At 48.7% G+C, this 24,454-nt stretch overlaps 1 protein-coding gene across 1 annotated transcript in view; it reads left to right on the top strand.

Moving 5' to 3' along the window:
• Positions 1-24,454, top strand: part of LOC147899385 (uncharacterized) — a 503,340-nt gene that overhangs the window by 160,334 nt on the left and 318,552 nt on the right. The window contains exon 12 of the mRNA XM_087377716.1: positions 18,863-19,114. Within this exon, the coding sequence (XP_087233842.1) occupies positions 18,863-19,114 (252 nt within the window). The remainder of the gene's footprint in view (positions 1-18,862; positions 19,115-24,454) is intronic.

The following is a 24,454-nucleotide window of genomic DNA, read 5'->3' as shown; positions in this document are numbered from 1 at the left end:
TGGAAGATGGTCCTAGAAAGAGATCATGGGCACACGGAGCATGGACACACGACCTCAGGGCCCGGAGAGGTTTGGGCGGTGCGTCTCTATTATGGAAACCTAGAGGACTTTGGTCATAGGCAAGCAGGTCGACAAAGGAGTCCAAGCCATCAGCTGTCAAGAGCTATGGAGTGCTGGGAGCTTGTGGGCGACAGAGGGGGTGAGCTCTGTAAGGTAAGAGGGAAGCTGTGATGCTACTGTGCAGCTGAGGGTGCTTTAGAGAATGGAGGGCGTGCTCCATGAGCAAGGATAAAGCAACAGTGCTAGTAATCAATACGTGACAGAAGCACGTGAGCTCTACTAGAGACGTCGGCTGCTGCTCTTCTGGTGCCCTTGGACAAAGGAGGCGTGAGTCCGTGAGCAAGGAGAAGCTGTGAGGCAGCTATCATCGTGTGAAGACAGTGAAGGGTGATAGGGGTGCTACAGCAGAGCGAGAGCATGAGCTGGTTAGTCGTCGGGTGGGCACATGTTTCCTATGAGGTTGATCGTCGTGAGAGGTCTCCTACTCGTGCCTTTCATGGCCAAGCAAAGGATGGCGAGCTGCGACATAGGAGCATAGCTCACCTCAGACTTCCGTGAATCCATTGGGAGCTTGTGGGTGGTAGATGGTATTGGCAATGGGTTGCTGGCAGTTCAGTTATTAAATGTGAAGGTAGATAGGTTGCTTTTGAGAGCTTTATGGCTCTCTTCATGACTTGTGTGAGCAAGTGGATCAAAGAAGAGAATATGAGCTAGCTGTAGCGAACCTGGTGATAGTTGGTGATCATGTGTAGAGGCGCGCTATGACTGACAGCGAGTAGAGAGAGTTGATAATCTACTGTGAAGGCTGGTAGTTCGGTGATTAAATGTGAAGGCAAATAGGTCGCTTTAGAGAGCTTTACGGCTCTCTTCATGGCTTGTGTGAAGCAAGTGGCTAGCTGTAGCGAACTTGGTGATAGTTGGTGATCATGTGTAGATTCACACTATGACTGACAGCGAGTAGAGACAGTCGATAATCTACTGTGAAGGGTTTTTGGTTGCACAAGTAAGAAGGCGGAAAGTAGTTGACTATGCATTTGGAGGGAGCTGTGGGATTTGGTGGTGTGACTACTAAGCAGGAGGGGAGGATGTGGGCTGATGAAAGGGTCAACGGGTAGAGATGAGCATAGGATGGCGAGCTACATCATGTGAGCTTGGCTCAACTTAGATCTAAGGAAATAAATAGGACCTTGTGGGTGGCGAGTTCTCGATAGAGAGATTGTAGTTTTGTAAAACTCTATGCATGGCTTGTAAAGACGTAGTGCATCCTTGGCCGGGAGCTTCTTGAATTAAAAAAAAATTGTCATTGGAAAAAACTAACTTTTAAGGCATATATGAGTAAAAAAGCTCTTTGGAAAACGTCGCTATAAAATAGTATCTCAGTGTCGCTATATAGCGACACTTACACTTCTGACAAACGTCGCTATATAGCGACTTTAGTAATCGTTGCTATATAGCAACATTTGCTTAAAGTCGCTATATAGCGACGCTTTATGAGACGCGCTTCCCATACCGACGATTAGCGCCCCGCACGCACTAAACGTCGGTACTTAAATGTCACAATAGGATCCGTGTGTAGTAGCGGGAGAAATCAATGGTACCCGACTGTGTGGCTTGGGAGGAGCTGTAGATGTTGAGGAGACTGCCAAAAAGCACTTGCTGGAGAGCTTGGAGAGTGAAATTGCGGCCAACGGAGCTGAATTTGTACTAACAAAAGCTGTGGGCAGCAAGAACTGGTGGCTGCAGCAAAAAACAGCCAACAGGTGACATCCAGAAGGTTTTCAAAAAGAGACTCAGTGGGGAACAGGTAGCTGAAACTGAGCATATCTTTATAGTGTTTGAGATGCACCCTAATGTAAAGGAGTTCAGTATCCTACAGGGTGGCAAGTAGAGATGATTCATAATAGCTTAACTGAGGATCAGTGGACACTCATTTTATAGGTGACAAATGAAGTGGCAGCGACATCTATTGTTAATACAAAGACATCAAGTGGCATGTGGCACTTGATTTTGCATGTACAGGATGAGGAGTGGATTGAAGTGACATGAAGAGAGCCATAAAGCTCTCTAAAGCGACCTATCTGCCTTCACATTTAATCACCGAACTGCCAGCAACCCATTGGCAATGCCATCTACCACCCACAAGCTCCCAATGGATTCAGGAAGTCTGAGGTGAGCTATGCTTCTGTGTCGCAGCTTGCCATCCTTTGCTTGGCCATGAAAGGCACGGGTAGGAGACCTCTCACGACGATCAACCTCGTAGCAAACATGTGCCCACCGGATGACTAACCAGCTCATGCTCTCGCTGCAGCACCCCTCTCGCCCTTCACTGTCTTCACACGATGATAGCTGCCTCGCAGCTTCTCCCTTGCTCACGGACTCACGCCTCCTTTTTCCAAGGCACCCCAACCCCTCTCAAGAGCAGCAGCCGATGCCTCCAGTAGAGCTCACGCACTTCCGTCACGTATTGATTACTAGCACTGTTGCTTTATCCTTGCTCACATAGACCCCCACGAGGCGAGACCTCGACATGACCGTGACCCGGAGGCTGTGACCCGACAGTTCAGAGAGGGTTGACTCACAGATCATACTTGGGGACATCCCCTCCTTGTTTAGGGTCGGAGCCCCCAACCGACGGGGGTCACAGCGGCCTTGGTTAGATGCAGAGGTACAACCAAGAGACGTATCAGGACTGCGCCCTTGAGGGGGCGACATTGTTCTATTGCTGACCTCATGCCTCCACTTCCACAGCCCCATTCATCCTGATGTCCTACTGTTGGCGATGATGATGATGATGGTTATGATGATGTCGGCGATGATGTTGAGATTGATATATATAGTCGGGATATGACTATGTTGTATTTAGGACTTAGTACTGCCTTTTGGATTTTTTTGCATTCTGCATTGGTGTGGATGCTCGTTTAGTAGCTCCACTACCCTTACAGAGCTCACCCCCTCTGTCACCCATAAGCTCCTAGCACTCCATAGCTCCTGACAACCGATCGCTTGGACTCCCTCGTCAACCCGCTTGCCTATGACCCCCCCCTCCAAAGTCCTCCAGGATTCCATAATGGAGACGCCCCGCCCAAAGCTCTCTGTCCCTAAGCTCACGTGTCCATGCTCCGTGTGCCCACGATCTCTTTTCAAGACCATCTTCCGGCCGCCATCTCCACGTGTGTGCTTACTCGTCGATCCAGAAGTCTCCTTTCTCAATCACGTAGCCAGGTTTACATGCATACTCCTCTTCTCCAAAATCAGCCACGTCATCCCATGTTTTTTACCACTCTCAAAGGTTTTTCCCAAAAACTTAGACCAACGCTTTAATGCACTATACTTAGACTGTGTGCACACTAATGCACACCACATTTGCACATAACCTTCAAGCAAGCATTTAATTCGATAGACTATCACATCTGATCTTGACACACGGGAAATTTACAAGACGCCCTCAACAAAAAAACTATTGCCCTTATACACACATGGCTTGGGACAATCACAAGGAGCACATGTCATCCCATCATTAAACATTGTCGTACATTGGATATCATGCTATGGATTACCCTGGTGCACCCACACTACTCTCATAATTGCCCATGAGTCCCTGCAATTGCATTTACAATCTCAAGAAAATATTACATCTATATAGAGTCTTTTATGAGAGTGTCCATAACTCAAAGCCACCACCCACTAGCTATGTGCATAGCTATGTACCTACTCATCAGCATGCAACAAGTGGAAGAATTATTTACAATTTTATCCACACACAGCTCCCACGGAGGATTAGAAGAAGTTTGATCATAGCAGGGATGCGCAAGCGTTGTCTTTTTTTGCATTGTCTATGAAGACACACATTAAGTCCACTATCAAGTCTTGCAAGACTTCAAAGTCAGCTTGGGATAGAGTGAAAAGTATATGGAATGTGAAGAATGAAGCAAGAAGCATTCCTTTGATAATAAGCTCAACAACTTGTCCATGCAGGAAGGTCAAACTATTTCAACTCATATTGCAAAGATTACTGACATTCAGGATGAGCTCACAACTATTGATGTGAGGATATAGAAGATAATAAATTGGTCTCTATCACCCTCAATAGTCTGGCACCCTCATATGATACGTTTGTTACTTTCTTGACTATTATGCTCAGGGCTGCTCCACTCAGTTTTTAGGAGTTAATTGGCTTGCTCTTACAGGAAGAAATGCGGACTTCCAATTCAGCCCGTTCGAGTGAGCAAGCACATGCCACTCATGGAAAGGGTAAATTTCAGAAAAAGACCAGCCATGCTTATCAGCCCAAGAAGGAGAGGAATGCAAACACAAATGTAGGGAATGCAGATAAATATGCAAAGGTGAAGAAAGGCAAATGCAATTATTGCAAGAAGCTTGGTCATTACATTGCAGAGTGCCAAAAAAGGATTGCCAATGAGAAAAATAGGCAAGACACAAGGAGTAATTATGTGGCACCAGCTGAAAATGCCAATGCTTCACCATCTCATGCAAACTTTGCACAAGAGGGAAACAATTATGTGTTTACTGCATTTCAGGACAGCTTTGTGCTAGGGGGGATTTATGGCAAACAATTTACTTGTGCCAATGATGCCACTTAGGACATCACAGGAGTGGGAGATGTTCCCATCCTTCTAGATTCAGGAAAGAAAAAATATATCCGTGATGTCTGATATGTTCCTCACTTGAGGAAAAATCTTGTTTCCGTTCCATGGCTCATGATCAAATCATACTTGTGGAATTTCAAGATTATCAATGCAGGATAAAGGATCCAGGGTATGGGATTGTGGCTATAGGTTCTTATGAGGTCAGCATGGGTCTTTACAAGCTTGATGCTCATCCCTATAATCAGCATGATATGGCTATCTTTTCTTCTACTCCAGGTGATTTATGGCATGCCAGGTTTGGTTATGCACATCACAAAGCTTTGGCTTGTTTGCATAATCATAATATGGTTGAAGTATTGCCAAAATTACAGCAGCCTACTCAAGAGGTGTGTGAAGCTTGTGCTCTTGGAAAGTTGTATCACCTACTATTCCAAAAGGATGGTCCATGTTTAGAAAAAGCACAAAGGATCTTGTAGATTGTGCATAGTGATGTTTGTAGACCAATGAATGTCACAATCCATAGAGGGTATCGGTATTTTATCACATTCATTGATGATTATTCTAGGTTCACTTGGCTCTTTCTCATGAAAAGCAAATCTGAAGTGTTCAATTGGTTTAAGGAGTTCAAAGCATTGGCCCTGAGAACACTTAATTCTGACAATAGGGGAGAGTATACTTCACATGCTTTTAAGGGATACTTACTGAAAGAGCATGTGATAAAGCATTACAAAACAGTGCCATACATGCCTCAGCATAATCCGATTGCAGAGAGGAAGAACAGGACTCTCATGGAGATGACACGGTGTATGCTGAAATTTAAGAGAATGTCGAAGGCATTTTGGGGTGAAGCAATTGTTACAGCCACATATATCAGAATCGTTGCCCTACACAAGCCTGGAGCTGCTAATGGCCGAGCGAAGGATCATGAGGGACTATGCATTGAGTTCATTACATATGGGATTAACCTCCTAGCCCCGCCGATCTTAGCAGAGCTTTTTAATGAAGCGGTTTGTTTGGGATTTCCACACACTTGGACCATTAACACTATCTCACCCATCCACAAGGTAGGGGATCCCATGATCCTGGAGAACTACAGAACCCATTATGATTGGACATGTCATGTCCAAGATTTATGCATCAATACTTGACTCCGAGGTTAGCAGACTTGCAGAGTGTCGAGGACTTAGAGCAGCAGGACAAGCCGGATTCCGGCGTGATCATGGAACCATGGACCACATTTTCAAGTTCAGATGTATCATCGAGGAGGCGAGGTCACAGAAGCAGAGGGTTTATTGTTGCTTTGTGGATTTCTGCAAGGCATTTGACACGGTCCCCGAGAGCCCACCTCATACGGCGCCTACAGGACTTGGGTTATGACCAGGAGATCATTTGGGCTCTCATGGCACTTTACGAGAGGGTTTCTCGCAGAGTTCGAGCAGGATCCAGGTGGACAGACGAGATCACGAGTACCATCGGCGTCAAACAAGGGTGTCCTTTGTCGCTACCTTGTTTGGTCTCCTACATTGACGAGCTTGAGACAGTGATGCAGACACAGGGGGGTGTAGGTTACTCTCTTGCGGGCATGCTGATATAGATTTTGCTCTATGCAGATGACGTGGCTCTCTTGTCTTCCTCAGCAGAGGGGCTTTAGAGACACCTAGACGCACTACAGTCCTTTTGTGAGTCTCATGATTTGAAGGTCAACCTGGGTAAAACCAAGGTCATGATCTTCAATACATCTCGAGCCATCATGCGTCAGGAGCAGTTCACATTTGCAGGGTCATTTGCTGAGATAGTTTCATCATACACTTATCTTGGGGTTATCTTCTCCGGACCGAGCTTCACTATGAGACCCGCATGCAGGCACGCTTGAGTAGAGGGTATGCCTCATTGGCCAGGCTAGAGAGGCAATGCTTCCGCTCACACTTTCAGGATCCACGCACCAAGGGGTTGCTTTTTGACTCCTTGGCTCGTCCAGCGGGGATGTACGGCAACCCTTGTTGGGGGCCAGACTTGTCGGATACAGAGTGGGCCTGTGTGGAGCGGCTACAAGTTCTCATGCTATCACGGATGATTCGTGGTAAGTCATCCATTCCTCACCAGATCATTCAGGCTGAGTTTGGGTCACCCCCTTTACAGCTAGAGGTTGCATTTTAGGTCATCACATATCTGTACCGAGTTAGAAAATATGGGGATTATATCTCGGGGCGTAGCAGGCTACCATGGATAGCTCTATCCTCTTCTATGGCACTTGCAGCAGGAGATCAGAGGTGCTGGTATGCACGTACAGAGAGATGGTTTGAGCGATTGGGGCTGCACATGGACAGACTACCTCCCTTCCAATATAGCGTGGATGCTCGGTTCTCTCCCCTCTTATCACACGAGGTCAACCAGGTTATCCGTGAGGATCTACTATAGCTACACACTTTTCGGACCTGGTTGGAACCGAGTGAACTCCCAGTGAAGCTTAGCTTCTACAGAGATCACTTCTTACATATCACAGCGGAGGGTTTCATTGACCCACCAAGATACACACAGATTCACCTACCCCACTCGATGAGGATCTCTCTTGGGCAGTTCTGAGTCTCTTCACACAGACTTCGCATAGAGAGCGGCAGAGCAGAGCGACTACCCAGGGAGCGGCGCATATGCACACTATGTGACATACAGGAGGTTGAGACAGAGGAGCATTTCATCTTCATGTGTTCTGTCTACTATGAGATACGAGGACGTTTCCACTGCCTCTTCAGGGATGGTTATGGGATTTTAGCCCGTTTCCTCTCCTACCCAGACTAGCGGTGTTTGGCATGTTTCATTCCTGTCTCCGTGCTCGGAGTATCCTCTCGCAGTGTCTAAGTGCCTCACTTCCTCAGTTGATCCCTCTCAGATCTCTATCACGGAGTTCTTTCAACTAGATCACATGGACCCCAACGAGACGAGGCCTCGACATGACCGTGACCCGTAGCCCGTGACCCGACAGCTCAGACAGAGGGTTGACACACAGATCACACTTGGAGACATCCCCTCCTTGTTTAGAGTCGAAGCCTGATCGACGGGGGTCACAATAGCCCTGGTTAGACGCAGAGCTACGATCAGCAGGAGACGTGCTAGGACCGCACCTTTGAGTGGCCGACAACACTCTAATGCCGACTTCACGCCTCCACTGCCTCATCCATCCTGATTTCTTGCTGTTGTTGGGGATGATGATGATATTGATGATGATGCTGAGATTGATATATGGTATGGATGCTCGTTTAGTAGCTCCACTACCACAGCTCGTTGTATCAGGATTTTCACAGTCTCATAGACCCATCGGTCTTCCGAAGACTTTAATAAACTTTCTTTTTTTCTTTCTTTCTTTCTCATGAACCAGGTGATGGTGGAAGCTGAAATTGAGCCTCAGCGCTTTGAGGATGCTCAAGGCAATCCGGCATGGCAGAAAGCCATGGAAGCTGACATTAGATCCATTCAAAAGAATGCTACATGGGACTTGGTTGATGCGCCCATTGGCAAAAATGTGGTTGGCACAAAATGGATCTACAAAATAAAGTATCATGCAGATGATACAGTTGAGAAATACAAAGCCCATCTAGTTGCCAAGAAGTATGCACAAGAAGAGGGGATAGAATATGAGGAGACTTTTGCTCCGGTGGCCAAGATGACTACCATTCGCTCTATCACCTCTCTTGCTCCGTTTTATGGTTGGTATGTGTAGCAAATGGATGTCAAGACCGCCTTCCTCAATGATCTCAGGAAGGAGGTCTATGTGCATCAGCCCCAGGGTTTTGTTGTTCAGGGACAAGAGCACAAGGTATGCAAGCTCAGGAAAGCCTTGTATGGGCTGAAGCAAGGACCTTGTGCATGGTATCATAAGATACATCAGTTCTTGCTGTCCTAGGACTTTGTGAACACTCATACAGAGCCAAATTTATATGTTCTGCAATAGAAATCAGATTTGGTCTTGCTGGTTCTTTATGTTGATGACATCATACTTATTGGCAATAATTCTCAGCAAATTGCAGCAGTGCAGTCTGTTCTTTGTCAGACGTTTGACATGACAGATCTTGGTCTCTTACACTATTGTCTTGGCATTGAATTTTGGCAAACCCAAGGGGGGATTTCTATGTCACAGACCAAATATGCCAAGGGGTTGTTGCATAAATTTAAGATGGAGAATAGTAAGCCTGTGGCCACTCCTTCGAAAAAAGGACTCAAGCTGAGTAAGCATGATGAGGCTGAAAAGTTTGATGGTATTTTGTACTGGCAGCTGGTTGGTAGTTTGATTTACTTATGCTCTACATGGCTAGACATTGCCTATGCCACATGGCTTCTATCTCAGTTCATGCACTGTCCTAGAGTCACGCATTGGAATGCAGCGAAGAGGGTACTCCGTTATGTACATGGTACACTTACCTATGGGCTGCATTATGCTGTAGATGGTGAGTGGCTTTACAGACTCAGATTGGTTAGGGGACATACATGATCGCAGGTCCACTTTCGGCTATTGCAAGAATGTATCTCATGGCTCAGTAAGAAGCAAGACCGAGTGTCTCTCTCTAGTTTGCTTTCTTTTATACTCCCATAGGTTGCTATATCCACATGTGGATGAATTTGTGCAACCATGGTACTTTAGGTACTACTGAGACTAGACTCCAGAGTACTTCAGCCATATCATTGAGGGGGGTTTTGTAGAGATATCTACAATGATATGGTGTTGTAGGCCATAAGTCAACTTTATGGTTGACCAGTCCTTGGGTACTATATATGCCAAGTACTTGTATTGTTTCATTTGAACATTTCAATTGGATTTCACTTGTGTTAACTTCTTGTTCTCTTGTGTTCACAACTCTTCTCCATTCTTGTTCCTACATGGAGAAGCGCAAAGTAGAGCCAATGGAAGAAGGGGCAGAGGTAGAGAGACATTTCAGCAAATTGTCAGCCTAAGAGGAAGTAAGAGCAAACAAAGATCAAAATTTTGTACTATGTGGCCCACCACGAATTTCTGAGGAAGGTGTTATGTTGCTGCAAATTGCTTCCCAGCCCATCCTTTTGCTGAAAAAATACTTTTGCAAGACTTTGGCAGCCTTATGGATCACAAGCAAGTGCTAGGAATGCCAAAACAAGAGAGCTTCACTAGAAGAGAGGGAGAGAGTAAGAGAGCAGGGTTGGAAGCTGAAAATGATTGCAAGAAGAATAAATTAATTAGCATAATATTTTTCAATGTCATTTTAATAATGTTTCCCCATGACCCCTCTACCCATGCACACAATTAATTAAACAAATAGGCCTAATACAAATACAACCTTAGGCTTTCTAGGCTCATAATTTGATCTAGACAGCTTAGAATTTACCCGAACTGAAACCATTAGCTAGAACTCAATGTATCCTAACTGATTGCATGTGAGTGATCACGGCACTAATCCTAACTCTCCAAGATTATAGGTTCTTAAGATCACATCTTCATAATGCTTAAATACTAGGTGATCTTGATCTGCTGCTCATTACTACAAGCATCATTGCCCAACGTTGCAAGGCTCACCCACCCCCAAAGCTAGTTTGAAGGTGTGAAGCAGAAACCCTGGGCACTGTAGACCCATTGGCGGATGTGTTAGGAAACCCTTGTGCATATGCGCTTCATCATCAACCTCATATGGCATATTGATATTTAATATCAGGTGGAGGGTGATCTAGTAGGAAATAGTCAAACGACTCATAACTTCACTGATGCGATGCCCATCCCAATGTAGCAAGGCCCCCAAAGCTAGTTTGAAGGTGTCAAGAAGAAACCCTGGGCACTGTAGACCCATTGGCAGATGTGTTAGGAAACCCTTGTGGATATGCACTTCATCATCAACCTCATATGGCATATTGATATTCAATATCAGGTGGAGGGTGATCTAGTAGGAAATAGTCAAACGACTCATAACTTCACTGATGTGATGCCCATCCCACGCACTAGATTCCGACATCCTATCACTAGATGTGATTATTATGGATACAAAAGGTCCATTACCATACTCTAGATGATGTAAAATAGGACCATACTGAAGACGGTAAGGAATCGACCATACTGACGATGGTAAGGTCATACTGAAGATGACCAAATTCACACTGAAGGTGATGTAGTCACTTTGAAGATGACATGATCGCACTAAAGGTGACAAAGTTATTTTGAAGATTGTATGCATGGTGATCAGCCATGATGAGAGGTAACCCCTGAACTATAAATAACCATCTGCACATGATTTGTCGAAAATAGCTGGCTGCGGTGTAAAGTCTCATCACAAAACTCACACAAAGAAACTATGCATGTAGGCAGTAAACATATGCACATGAAAAAAAATGGAAATAAAATGTCCAATAATAATCCGTAGATGGAAGCAAGAAAAAGTGTAGGTAACTGCATGTGGCTGCTCCCTGAACACCACATCGCGGCTCGCTATGATCTTCTTTGCCGTGTGCTCCTGCGAACTCCCTCCCTCCTCCGTTCCCCGTCTACCCCCCCCCTCGCGTGCTGTGCGGCCCTCCCTCTACCTCCGTCAGCTGCTGCCGTACAGCCAGCCGCCCCCCTCTCCTCATCCTCCGCCCGTCGTTCCTCCCCTTCCCCCTCGCCACGCTCCGCGCACCTCACCTCACCCCGCCTCGCTCCGCTCACCTCACCCCCTCTCCGCCCGTCGCTCCCCCCCCCCCCCTCGCTTCGCTCCTCCGCCTTGCTCCCCCCTCGCCGCATTCAGCCCCCCCCACCCGCTCCACCCCCTCGCGTGGCGCTACCAACCCCCTCGCTCCCTCCTGCCCCTCCCCGCTGCTGCGCCACGCTGCCCCCCCTTTTTCCCTCCCCTCCTTACCTCTCCTCCCCACCCCCTCGTGCGGCGCTGCCACACCCTCCCTTCCCCTTCCTCTCACCCCCCTGTGCTGCGCTGCCTCCCCCCCCCCTCTCTTTCTCCTCCTCTTCCCCCGCCAATCCTTTCATCACCACCTTCTTCCCCCCCCGTTTCCCCATACCTCTCCATCCCCCTTTCCCCCCGCCCCCACCTTAATCCCCATCCTTGTTCCTTCCGTTTCCTTTCCCTTCCCCCGCCTCGGAGAGTTCGCAGTTAGTCAAGCGATATGGTGGCTACGTGCCCGGAACCGGTGGCCCAGACAGACCCCCCCCCTCCATCAGCCTATCGCATTACATTGACAGAGCACCAGGTCTCCTTGGTGAAGCAGGCCGCCACGGATTTCTCCCAGACATCAGTTTATGGGAGAGTCATCGGCTACTCCCCTTCACGAGCAGACATCAGGGATTGGTTGCAGTCCACCCTCTACCTCGAGGACAGTCACATTGAGGAGGTTGCACTCATGGGACGTGGCATCTTCTGGCTTAAGCTCTCCTAAGCACAGGCTGCGAGCGACATGGTCAGGCGATCCCCTACTTATGTGGGTGGGAAGATCATCCTCATGGTCCCATGGTACAGGGGTTTCAGTGTAGCGGACTTCGATGCCCACTTTCGCATTCCTCGCCATCCAATTACCCTTATCTTCCTAGGTCTCGCAACCGAGCTTTGCCCGATCATCAAGGACCTGGGGGCACACTTTGGTTGGCCTATGCAGGACACCTATGTTGATGCGGCGGCAGCCCAAGGGGTGCCACGTGTCAAAGTGGCAGTCCTTGATCTACAGAGCATCCCCTCAGAGTTCGAGATAGAGACAGACACAGGTGTGGTGACGCAGCGCATTCTGGTCACTTGTGGTCGCCCAAACCAATGTCTGAGATGCCATGGCTTCGAGCACCAGGCGCGCTCATGTCCTCGCTTCACAGGTACAGAACCTCAGAAGACCCCCGTTCAGGCAACTCAGGATACTCCGCACCAGTCAGCGACATCCCCTCCCGAAGGGGAAGGCTGGACGGAGGTCAAACGAAAACGGAAGGGAAACAAAGCAGGCCCCAAAAAACCTACTCCGACGGTCCCTACTCATCAGCAGCCCGGTAAGGGGAAGGAGAAGGGAAAGGAGAAGGTTAGCCAGCCTCCCCCTCATCCTTCACCCCGCCCTCCTCCCTCTCCCCCCTCCTCCTCGATTCTCCGACCCCCACCCCCTCCAGGATTCCCCTCCGCACCGGTGGTTTCCACTCCACTCTCTTCCTCGAGCATGATCCAGAGGGAGTCCCCCCCTCCACCTGCGCCACCTGCAGCCCCGAAGCCAGCACAGACCTCACCCTCGCCTATCCCTCCGGGCCCGGCGGAGGGGAGAGACCCTTCCCCGCGGGTGGCCAGCACCCCTCCCTCTGGTTCAGACTCCTCATCTTCGTTCCCATGCCCAAGGGCTGCTCCTGGAGCTCTTCCATTGGAGTTTTATCGAGCAGGTCCTTGGGATTACTTGGATGCAGTGGGTATTGGCTCCTTCCCCGCATGCTTAGACATCAGCATCTTCTTCCTCCGCAAGGGGGCGGAGGGTAAGGTGTCCATCCTTGCCCCACACGATGGTCCTAGCTATTCCTTCACTATCTCCACTGAAGGGAATGAGCAATGGACGAATGAAAATGTTTGGGAGACGATACGAGACCAGTCCCAGGAGCAGGTGCAGGACTGGATTGGTAGCAGAGCAGCGGAGCTTCTTCAGCAGCAGTGGCAGGAGGGTGATGTTCGTCTACGTTGGTGCCACAGTGCCAAACGTTTCCGACTCCTGGTCATTATTAGACCACCGCTGGAGTGGGCCTATGCGGAAGGGCTTCGCCCATGGAGGACATCAAAGGTAGCGGCTTCTACAGCATTTCCTTGGCAGAGGCGTCGAGCTGGTTAGAGAGAGCATACCACCACGAGACGAAGGGCCTTTCCCCTCTGCTGAAGGTTTTAGAGGATGGGTCCGATGATCCGGCCTCTCCTTCGAAACCTTCACAGAAGGGCCTTCGTCTCTACACAGGACATCCTCTGACCACTTCGACTTCGACTTCGACCGCAAGCAGACAGCTGTTTGTGGCCCACCTTCCCTCCTCATGAGTTTACGCATTATCTCTTGGAACGTTAACGGGTTCCACTCATCAGGCACCCGTGGCCCCAGGAAGATGGTGCTCAGACAGGAGCTCCAGCCAGCCTTGGTGGGAAAGGTAGATGTGCTCCTACTACAGGAACACAAGATTTCGGCTTCACAGACCAGTATTTGTGGGAAGGTCCTCACAGGACGCTCCCACACCTACTGGGAACCTTCGATTGGCGAGCAAGGGAGGAGCGGGGGTGTCTGTACCTCCATCGATGCTTCTCTAATTCAGCATGTGTGTGGTTTTGGCACTATGATCCCAGGATGTGTGCTTTGGGTGGGCTTGCATATTGAGGGATTCCGTATCGGCATCCTCAATATCTACGCCCCGATCGATCTCAGACGTAGATCCATTTTTTGGAGATCCTTGACAGACTTGTTGCCAGAGATGGACTCTTGGATTGTAGGAGGGGACTTCAACAACCTTGAGACTGAAGATACGTTGTACGACGATGCTCAGGTATCTTCAGTCTCAGACGTGATCTCGCTTCGATTCAGCGGATGTAGCAGTTTTCTCCAAGCTCTGAGGAGCTCAGACAGCAGGAGGTTCGGGCCCGAGCCATGCTAGAGGAGATCACCCAGTGTCGCTCAGAGTTTTCATTTCATGCTTCCAAGTCCTTCTGGGCTAGGAAAGGCGACAGGATGTGCAGAGAGTTCTTCAGGACTCATGGACAGAGGTCAGCAGGGGAACAGCTCCGTTCTCTTAGGGCGTAGGATGGTAGTGTCAGGACAGATCCAGACGAGGTCTGGGACTTAGCGACAGACTTCTACAGATCATTGTTCCAGCAAGAGCCCCCAGACCCTCGTGGCCGCATTTGCAGGGAGGAGGTGTGGAGATCTACACCGCGGCTCGTGCAGCCCAGCATGAGCGACGCCCTTCTCGCCCCTTTCACTATTGCGGAGATGCAGGATGCGGTGAGCGCTATTGATGGGCAGAAATGCCCAGGTGAGGACGGCCTCTCTAGAGCTTTCTTCACCACCTTTTGGGAGCAGATCCACCGGCCCTTGCTCGCAGCCTTCCAGCACATCTTCTCTAGCGGGCAGATGCCAGAGAGCCTTGCGACAGGCCTGATTTGCCTCATCCCCAAAGGGAGGGACCGCCAGGAGATCAGACAGTGGCGCTCAATCACCCTCCTCCCGACCGCCTACAAAATCCTCGCCAAGATTATCAGCAGCCGCATCCGCCCCCTGCTACACGACCTGATTCATGACACCCAGATTGGTTTTGTCCAAGATCGCAGCATTTTGGACAACATCTTCACTTTCTCAGAGGCGACGGAATGGGCCCAGCACAGTGGCCAGCACCTTGTTATACTCCTTCTCGACTTTGAGAAGGCGTACGACAGGGTAGACTGGTCCTTCTTAGAAGGTACACTCTCTCGGTTTGGTTTCCCGGACGAGTGGATCAGAGGTATTACTAGCCTTTACAGATCGGCCTCCAGTCGAGTTATCATTAGCGGCAGGATGGGGGAGAGATTCACACTCGAGCGCTCGGTGCGTCAGGGCTGTCCATTAGCGCCCTACCTCTTCCTATTTTTTGCGGAGGCCATGACCCACTTCCTTCGAGCCCGTACCACTGGTCTTCGCGGGATGCGTCTCCCTATTCGAGATGATGCAGAGCTTCTGGACTCCAAGTATGCAGACGACACAGCCCTATATGTGCAAGATGATGTCGAGTCACTGGAGCGTGTGAGACTGTCCCTAGAGATTTTTTGCCTTGCGGCTGGAGCGAAAATCAACTGGCATAAGTCAGTTGGTTTTCTTACGGATCCAGGAGCCAACTCACAATGGGGTATTTTCCTGGGGTTTCGCTGGATCCCTAGAGGACAGACGACACGTTACCTGGGATTCCAGGTAGGCCTGGACATCACACCGGCTCAGCAGTTCTTGCCGGTCCTAGCCTCCATATGACGGAAGCTTGCTTTCTGGAGCACGGCTCGGCTTTCCTTGGCAAGCAGGGCCCTTGTGATCAACCAGGTCCTTCTTGCCACTGCTTGGTATGTGGCCTCTTGCTGGTGTTTCTCGAGGTCTTGTGTAGCCTAGCTGAGGAGACTGGTGCGGAACTTCCTATGGTCTGGTTCAGACGGTTCCGGCACCACCAGAGCTAGGGTCGCCTGGCAGACGGTCATTCTCCCCCAGGCAGAGGGCGGCCTCGGCATCATAGATCTAGAACTGCAGAGTCAGGCACTTCTTGGCAAGCTAGTCATCCGCGGGTTGACCCCAGGAGGGCAGACGTGGAAGCTCTTGCTACAGCATGGTCTCAGTGCGTGTACTCCCCAGAGAGGGGGTGTTTGGCAGCCTTCTATCCGATGGATCTTCACTTCAGCTCCTTTGACTCAGCCCCGTTCCCCCTTCCTCCGTAGCCTCATCTCGGTCTGGAGGAAGTTGCGACACAGCCTTTCCCAGGTTCCCCCTAGCTGCCGAGAGGAGATAGACAAACAGCCCCTGATTTGGAGTAGCCAGGTGACAGATGCTACAGGTCGTCAGCTTGGAGAGAGATCCCATATCCCTTGGGCGCTCTGGGCGCGTGGGCCCGCGCGCTCGCTCTGGGTTTGGAGGGACGTCTACAGTCAGCTAAGCCCAAGCGAGCTGGCAGCAGCAGTAGGTACGGCACATGGGATCCAGGCTCGGCGAGCAGAGATTGTGATGCTGCCATTCCTGCAGGTTGGAGGATTCCCATAGTCACCGGACAGCTCTTCCCCGGAGATGAGAGGTGGCTAGGACAGTTCACTCCATGAGGCATTCCTTTGGTGGTTGCAGGCCTCTTCTCAGACTCCTCGGTACACTTCTTGTCCATCACTGATGACAGTCGCCTACAGAGCAGAGAGGCCGTGATCGACCCCCAGCTTCCCTGGCAGCGCCTTCGCATCGTAGGGCTGCAAGGGAAGACGTGGCATATAGACCCCCTGATTATGCAGGACCAGGATTGGAGACTCTGAATATGGGAGGGCCGCTCCTTGACAGAGGTGAAGTGGGACCCAGGAGAGTGGCGTTGGCCACCATCGGAGACCTCAGAGAACCCTACCCCCTTCTTTTCTTAGAGTGCACGCACGGTTTGGCGTGCTCTTGGGGCTCTCTAGCGAAGGGTACCCACACAGGCACATAGGTGGTATGCCCAGGGGATATCCTTGGTCTTTCTTTGCACTTTCTGGAAGACTCTTTGGGCTAGCTGGTGTTCGAGGAAGATCTCCTACTTCCTTTGGATGGTGGCACACAAGGGGCTTCCAGTTGGCAGCTGGCTGAGACAGATGGGGCAAGAGGGGCATTGCCAGATGTGTTTTCAGGAGGAGGAGTCCCTGAAGCATTGCCTTTGGAGCTGCTCGCATGCGCAGACGGTTTGGAAGGGAATCATGGGGATCTTAGCGAGGGCTACACCCGAGCTAGGACCGATCACTTGGGGAGCCATTTGCTGGTGCAGCACTGAGCCGGGACATCACTTGGCCTATGAGTTCTCTAGACAGGATCCCGTCTTTTTCATCATGCAGGCCACCTGGGCATACATGGATAGCTTCCCTTGGCATCTGACAGAGACAGATGCAGGAGCGATGCCTCGGCACCCAGTTTGGGAGATCATAGGGAGCATTGCAGGCTGGCATATCTGGACTTCCAGATGCGTGCAGACTGTACGAGCTCAGACTACTTCTACTACCCAGACCAGTTAGGCTGTACAGACGGGTACCCTCTTGTGTATGGACAGGTTCAGCTCCTGTGTATGGCAGTTGTACTGAACAACAGAGTATCCAATCTGATGGCGATGACCAGGCGCATGTTTGTACGTACAAACAATTACAACAGGTCAGCCTGCTGTACGGATCACGTGCGTAGCAAGGGGCTGTAGTAGTGACTGTTTGTACGGATGGCGCTGTCAGCGCGTGCAGGTACGGACAAGCATACGGCACTTGCAGACGTGGGGCTGTACGGAATGGAGCAGCAGCACAGCCCGTGCAGGAATAACATATAAATTGTATGGATGAGCAGCTGGTCGACCGTATGGATGTACGGACAAGCTGCGTTGTAGATCTGTGTACGGCGCAAGTACCTGTACGACTGTACGGAACCAGTCCGTACTAAGTGTACGATTGATAGCGTGACTGAAAGGGCTTGGAGATGATGGTGGCAAGCAAGTGACAGAAGGAGTAGATCTGGGAGCTGGTCCTGCTCTGATAGTGGGATCAGATTCAGGGAGAGTCCCGGGCAGGGAAGGAAAAGAGACGACGTTTCCTTCGCAACTGGGACCACCGGGAGTTGTTCTTCCAGCACTCCACTCAGAGTCTTCAATGGCATTCCGCCCCTCCACCGTGGCTGTTTGTCCACTCTCCGATGATTATGCCCTCAGAGGCTTGTATTTAGCATTTTGACTCTTCGGGCTGAATCCGTTTTGTGATTACAGCCCGCTGGCCTTTAGGCCTTCTTGTACTCTCGCTTTCAAGTAATATAACTAGCACTACTTTTTGCGCAAAAAAAAGAAAAAGTGTAGGTGTACTACAGTTGTTCCCACTCATAGGCATGTCTTAAATAGAGCGAGAAGCCATATCTTTTATTTACATGATAAAGAACCGTAAGGACTCTGTAAGGATGAGATCGGTACTGCTCTTCTGTACCAAATGCTATTAAGTAAATTGAGTAGTCTAGATACCAACAATGGACCATTCACTGAACAAAGAACCAGCATGGATTAACCCAAACACAGTACATCACGTAGGGACTAAAAAATGAACTCAACCCACACACGAAACTAAGTCAAGATGTTACACTAGGGGGAGAGCCAATAACGGTATTGTTGTATCCCAGAGTGTACCTGCTGCAATAATTGCATCACAATCTTATACCCATGTTCCAATTCTAAATTCTAATTATTTTGTAAAAGTATTACTAACATTAAAATTTTAATGCTTTGGTCACATTGTAGCCGCTTCACAGAACTATAGAATGGTGGTTTCCTTCTACAATTAGAAATTAGCTTTATTCTGAATGGTATTGTCTATGTATGAGATCTTGATACCAATAATTTTCTGTCTTTATATGTGGACCCAAAAATCAGTTGTATTAGTCTAGAGTCTTTACAACCAACATAGCATGGCCTCGGAATGTATCCAAGGGCAGATGCACGTAGTCATTTCTTTCTGATGACCTATGTATGCAGTTAACATAATTAACATTCTCACGTGATTCTGAATCAGGTGAAAAGAGTTGCATTTCCCAGATTTTTTTTCCTTTCCAATGATGAGATGCTCGAGATTCTTTCAGAGACAAAGGATCCCCTTAGGGTTCAGCCTCATTTGAAGAAGTGCTTTGAGGGAATTAATAGCCTAAAATTTGAAAATAATCTTGATGTTACTGCCATGATATCTGCCGAAGGAGAGTTTGTGACACTGACAGAAAAATTCAATCCAAAGACTGCACAAGGGGCAGTAGAGAAATGGCTTCTACAGGTAAGTCCTCAGGATCCATCACTTAAAGAGAGCATAGCTGTTGAAGATTTACAAGCACACGCACACATGCACACACGGTTTTCTGTTAATCAGTAGATTGTATCCCAATCCTACACGTTAAGGATCCTGGATCATTGATCCCAAATTTCGGGCTCTGGGATTATCTTTTATGGAATCTGGGACTTCATGTTGTTTTGGCTGGTAGATTGATTGATTGTTTTGCTATCTATTACGTCTTCCGCATTCCATTCATTCATTCAGGATTCTAGTTCGAGATTACTTGCTTTGGGTCCCAATTCTACTTGTTTCATCTTCTCGATTTATTTATTTGGTTACTAGGTTCTGGGTTCTGCGATTACCTTGTCTTGGCCTTTGTTCCACTTGTTCCATCTTCTAGATTCATCTTCTCAAGTTTTTTTTTTCAAGAAAAAGACTTATATTAAGTATGAACAAAACCCATGAGAGTGAGCTCAAGGCGAAAATACAACATGCAATGCATGAAAATAAGGCGTCAAAATGGGCCAAAGAAGCTCATAAAAAAGAGCTAGAAAACAACCAAGGTTAATGCTGAAAATGCCATCTCAACCCTTCAATAGACTTTGAGAAGAAGAGGAGCCTCTCCGTTCCATAAGGAAGTAACCCTCCTAGTAGAGGCAGTCCTGGAGGACCCATGCATGCTCATCCAAGTGGCCATTAGTGTATATTATTATTTGCCTTTGATGCACTGGACTTCTCACGACATTTCTGCCTTTATGTCTTATGCTATGGAACTGTTATGGAAAACAAAGTCTTCTGCTAAAGCTCTAAGACTTATGAGGATGACAAAAGTCTGTTCCCCAAGGATGCACGGTGGATTGAATGTGCTGAATATTGCGCACCATGTCTTGGCCAGGAAAATTCCTCTTCTACTCACCTTTTTTCGTCAGAAGCAGCCATGGACTCATATGCTTGCAACCATGTGCACGTCCTTACGTACTACTGCACATGGTGCCTGGCTCACTGATTTTTGGGAGGTCATTTTGGGCAGATTTGTAGGCTCTATCCCGGGTTGCCCCTTTGCTACTTCACTTATTAGCGATTGGCAACAAGTCCTTTCGCATGCTCATTGGGCCCCTTCCGTTTTATCTCATGCCAATTCCCTTCGGCAAGAAAGTATTTATTGGAGTGCTGTTTTTGATCCTCCATTGGCCCTCCAAGAGCCGATTCGGGCATATAATCTCAGCAAATTGGGGATCAGGTGTATAAATGACGTTGTTGATGCTACTGGGCACATGCTTTCCTTCCCTCAAGCCATGGCTTCTTATCCACTAGCCATGCATCACAGGTTTATTTGGGGAAAAATTGCTGGATTACTGCAGCCTTTTCTTCCCATCCCTCCTTTATCTAACAGGGACCGATTACATGATTGGCAGTTACACCCGGTGGGCTCAAATTCTCGTCCTGTTCCTCTTCCTAACCTAACGGTCAGCACGACATACTCTATCCTCCAGCCGTCACCATGGATTCACTTACATGCTAATTCTCTTTGGCATATGGCAAAATCGCTTGCTTGGTGGCGGAAGAATCTCCGCAATTTATGGAGAAGCAAATTGCCTCTCAAGCAAAAGCTTTTCCTATGGCGTTGTCTTACAGGAACCTTATCCGTGGGGGTCACTCTGGCTCAACGAAGGATTGCATCTGCTTCCTGTCTTCGATGCATGGCCCCTTCTGAAACGGTGTCTCATTTGTTTTGGAGGTGTTCCAGCACTAAGACCTTCTTATGCAAAATTTCCATGTCGCTTCGCCTTCGTTTCCCTAACTCACCCTTTGGGAAACATTTTTGGCTTTTTGGCAGACTTCCTGCAACCCTGGTCCATTATTCCTTATTTTTGAACTGGGTCAGATATTGGGCTTTTTGGACCATCTGGCAGGATCACAACATGCGATATTTTGGGAATCCGTTCTTGCAATCTTATGAATATTTCAGACTCTCCCTACGGCAATCTATCTATGATGCTTGCTATCAAGGAGATCTTCCTCAGTCATGCCTGGAAATAGTTTTTCTTTGCTTTTGATTTCCTGTTGAGGCTCTCTGCTTTTTTGAGACCCTCATGTAAATTTTGCTAATAATATGATCATGGATTTACCCAAAAAAAAAAAAAAAAAAAAAAAAAAAAAAAAAGTATGTATAGTATCTATCCAAATACTAACCAAAGTGTGAGAGGGGTGGACCTGGGAGTGATCCAAGGCCTCTGTGTATCTAGCTCTTCAAATATGCCACGCTGAAATGCTTGCCATAATCTCTCAAGAGGAATCCACAGAAGCATGCACCACTCTAAAGGGTGAGGTTGGAACATCATCCAAAGAGCATGACTTAAATAAGTGTTGCTGAATGGAGAAATCCCAAGAAGATTTATGCCTCTCATAAAATATATGACGACTTGAAAGGGAAATCCAAAGCAACTGATCCCCAAGTCACAAAGAAAGGGTAGTGTGTAAAGGTGCTGAATTTCCTTGTAATCCCTTTCCTAATAACCCTTGCCTGTCTGTAATCCCATAAGAAATGCTGAACTGATTTCACAGCAAAAAAGGGCATGTAGAGTCTACCCCAAACTGGGATCTCCACAGGTTAACTACAATCCCACCATGAATAGAAGCCAAAAGCATAGAGACACAATCTCCATAAACCCAATAGGGGTCTAGGTACCATTGAGAATCTGAGTCATGCTCCACAAAATCAATGATCCTGTACATCAAAAACCAAGGCATCCTCGTGTGACTGTCGTAAAGCAATAACTTGAAGTGGAATGCCCGAACCCATAAAATCTCCCATCCAAGTTGAACACGATGTAGGCATATCAGCCATCTCCATCCTATCCCCCACTAGAATGGTTGCATCAATCTGTTGAATCCTCCCTGTAGATGACTTACTAATTAAATTTTACAGTCCATCCTCTGAAAGCTTTTTGAACGCTTTCCAAGATCCTGTGGAAGAATTAGGGCCCCTCTATCACCTAGACCATTGCATTTAATGAGAAGTACCGAGTGTTTTACCATGCTCCCTCAAGTAGATTGTCATTCCACATGACCAACTACCTATTAATCCCTTCTAAAGAGGAAGGGGAAAATCTTCAAAGAGTACTCTTGAAGCTGGTCCAAGCCTTCAATATAGTAGCCATAAGAGGGGAGGAAGGAGACCTGAGATGGGCTGAAATGAAAATCCATCTAGTACTATCCATCCAATCTCCACTCGAAGAAGGCATATAGGACTGTATGCATCGAATGAAGAATTCTATCCATGGCCTAGGCATAAGTTCCCTCACAACGAATTTGCAAAGCAAGGCCCTACATTGCAAGTCTCGATCTATAAGTGTTATGTCAACCATAATCGCGGAAAAGTGGGAAACCAAAGGGCTCGCAACACTTGTGGTATAAAAGGGCTAGAGGGTCTAGATTGAGGTCACACCGAGACCTAGACATTACCGAGGAGGTGCATAGGGAAGCCTAGGAGAGGGCTTTAACACAAGGGGTCATTCATGGAACACATGGCACCAAAAGAAGAAGCCACTTGGCAAGTGCTGGGGCTAGGGGGAGGTTTCTAAAGGAAGAGCTCTCGTGAAAGGATTTGCAGGATATAGCGAGGGCACTCTAGACTACCATGGCTGGGTGGTGATTTAGTCGCAGAGCCCTCTCATTTAGTGATTTTCACAATAAGATTAAGACCCCCTTCTCGCGTAGGGAGAGTCAAGGTCTCCCAAGCCACCCATGCTCTAGCATGTGCTGAACCATCTAGTCCACTCCATAGATAGCTCCTTGTTGGTCTTTTGGACTGAGTGCTAGAGTTCGTAGAGTGGCACTAATAAGAGCAAACAAACCATGCTATGGCCAGCACATGTGGTTAACAACCACCACCCTAGAAGCAAAGCTGAACTCCAAAAAAGAAGCTTCCTCTTGATGCTCTCCAAAACAGGAGCATATTGTTGTGACGAAGAGATACCCATACCAACCTGGCATCCCAAGTACTCGATTGAAACTCTTCTTTGGTTTTTGGGTACCCTCGCTCTGGATTCACTTTATCTAGATTCCAAACTCTAGGGTTTGATCTAGATAGTTGCTGCTGCTCCCCGCTCCTCCTGCTGCCCTCCTTCTTCCTGCTGCCCCCTCCCTCCCCTCCTTGCTACCGCCTCCCTCCCCTCCTCCCTACCTGCTGCTCCTCCCGCCTCCCCCCCGACTCCCTCCCTCTCTCCCCTTCTCTACCTCCCGCACTGCTGCAGCCCCCCCCATGTTGCTGCCAGCTCCTCCCCCGCGCACTGCCTCCTCCCTCCCCTCTCCCCTACCTGCTGCTCCCCCCGCCTCCCCTCCCTCTCTCTTCTCTACCTCGCGCGCTACTGCCAGCTCCCCCCCATGCTGTTGCCTGCCTGCACACCCCCCCCCGGCCCCCCCCCTTCCCCCCCCCTCTCCTCCTCTCCTCTATCCTCCCCTCCTCTCCCTTCCTCCTCTCCTCTTACTGCCCCCCCCTACTCCTTGCTGACTCCTCCTCTCCTTGCTCATTCCTCTCTCTCCCACCTACCTTTCACCCTCTACCTTGATTTGGAGTACCCCTATTCTCTTTTAGGGGTCTCCTGGGCTTCAGAAAAGCGAACGGAGTTCTTTTTTGTGTTTGAATCGGCCTATCCCACCTTGATTGACGAATGGGTTCCCATTCAGTCAATCTGTTACTGCACACACCGGCCGCGAGAACCGTCACTTTCTCAAAAGACGAGCTGCAGCAGTTGCAAAAGGATTTGGAGCATGAGTGTTCCACGACTCTCTTTGCACGCATCCATGGCTCCCACCCCTCCAGGTCACAAGCTAGAGATTGGATGCTTGCGGCGCTTCCCCAGGAGCTCTAACCCCCCACCTTAAGGATGTTCGTTTGTTGGGACGAGGTTTCTTTCAGGTGTGCCTAGATTCCCCGGACGTCACGAGAGACCTGCTACAGGCCGGGTTTCTATTTCTAGGCTATAGGAGGATTTTTATGATTCCCTTTCAACTGGGCTTTGACCCAGTTGAAGAGGACAAGCAAGGAGTTTATGTTTTCATCAAGTTCCTTGGTCTCCCCTCAGTTTATCACTGGCTTCTTTCAGTTATTGGCAAGAGGTTTGGTGTGGTAGCAAAGATCCCCCCTCTTCCTAGCGAGCCCTCTTCGGTTGCTGAGGCGGTCAGGATGGATGGGGTACCCAGGGTTAGGGTCATTGTCCAGAACCCTAATATTTCAGATGACCACATCATGCTTTAGCGACCCGATGGGTCTTTCTTCTGCCAGAGATTTGAGGTTGCAGGTCGGCAGGACCAGTGCAGGATTTGCAGATCCTCGGGGCA

Source organism: Dipteris shenzhenensis, chromosome 8 (genome assembly GCF_047967505.1).
Source record: "Dipteris shenzhenensis isolate YYH24624 ecotype China chromosome 8, Dip_SZ_1.0, whole genome shotgun sequence".
NCBI lineage: Eukaryota > Viridiplantae > Streptophyta > Polypodiopsida > Gleicheniales > Dipteridaceae > Dipteris > Dipteris shenzhenensis.
Note: the sequence above shows the minus strand (reverse complement) of the source record. Positions and strands in the feature narration are given on the sequence as shown.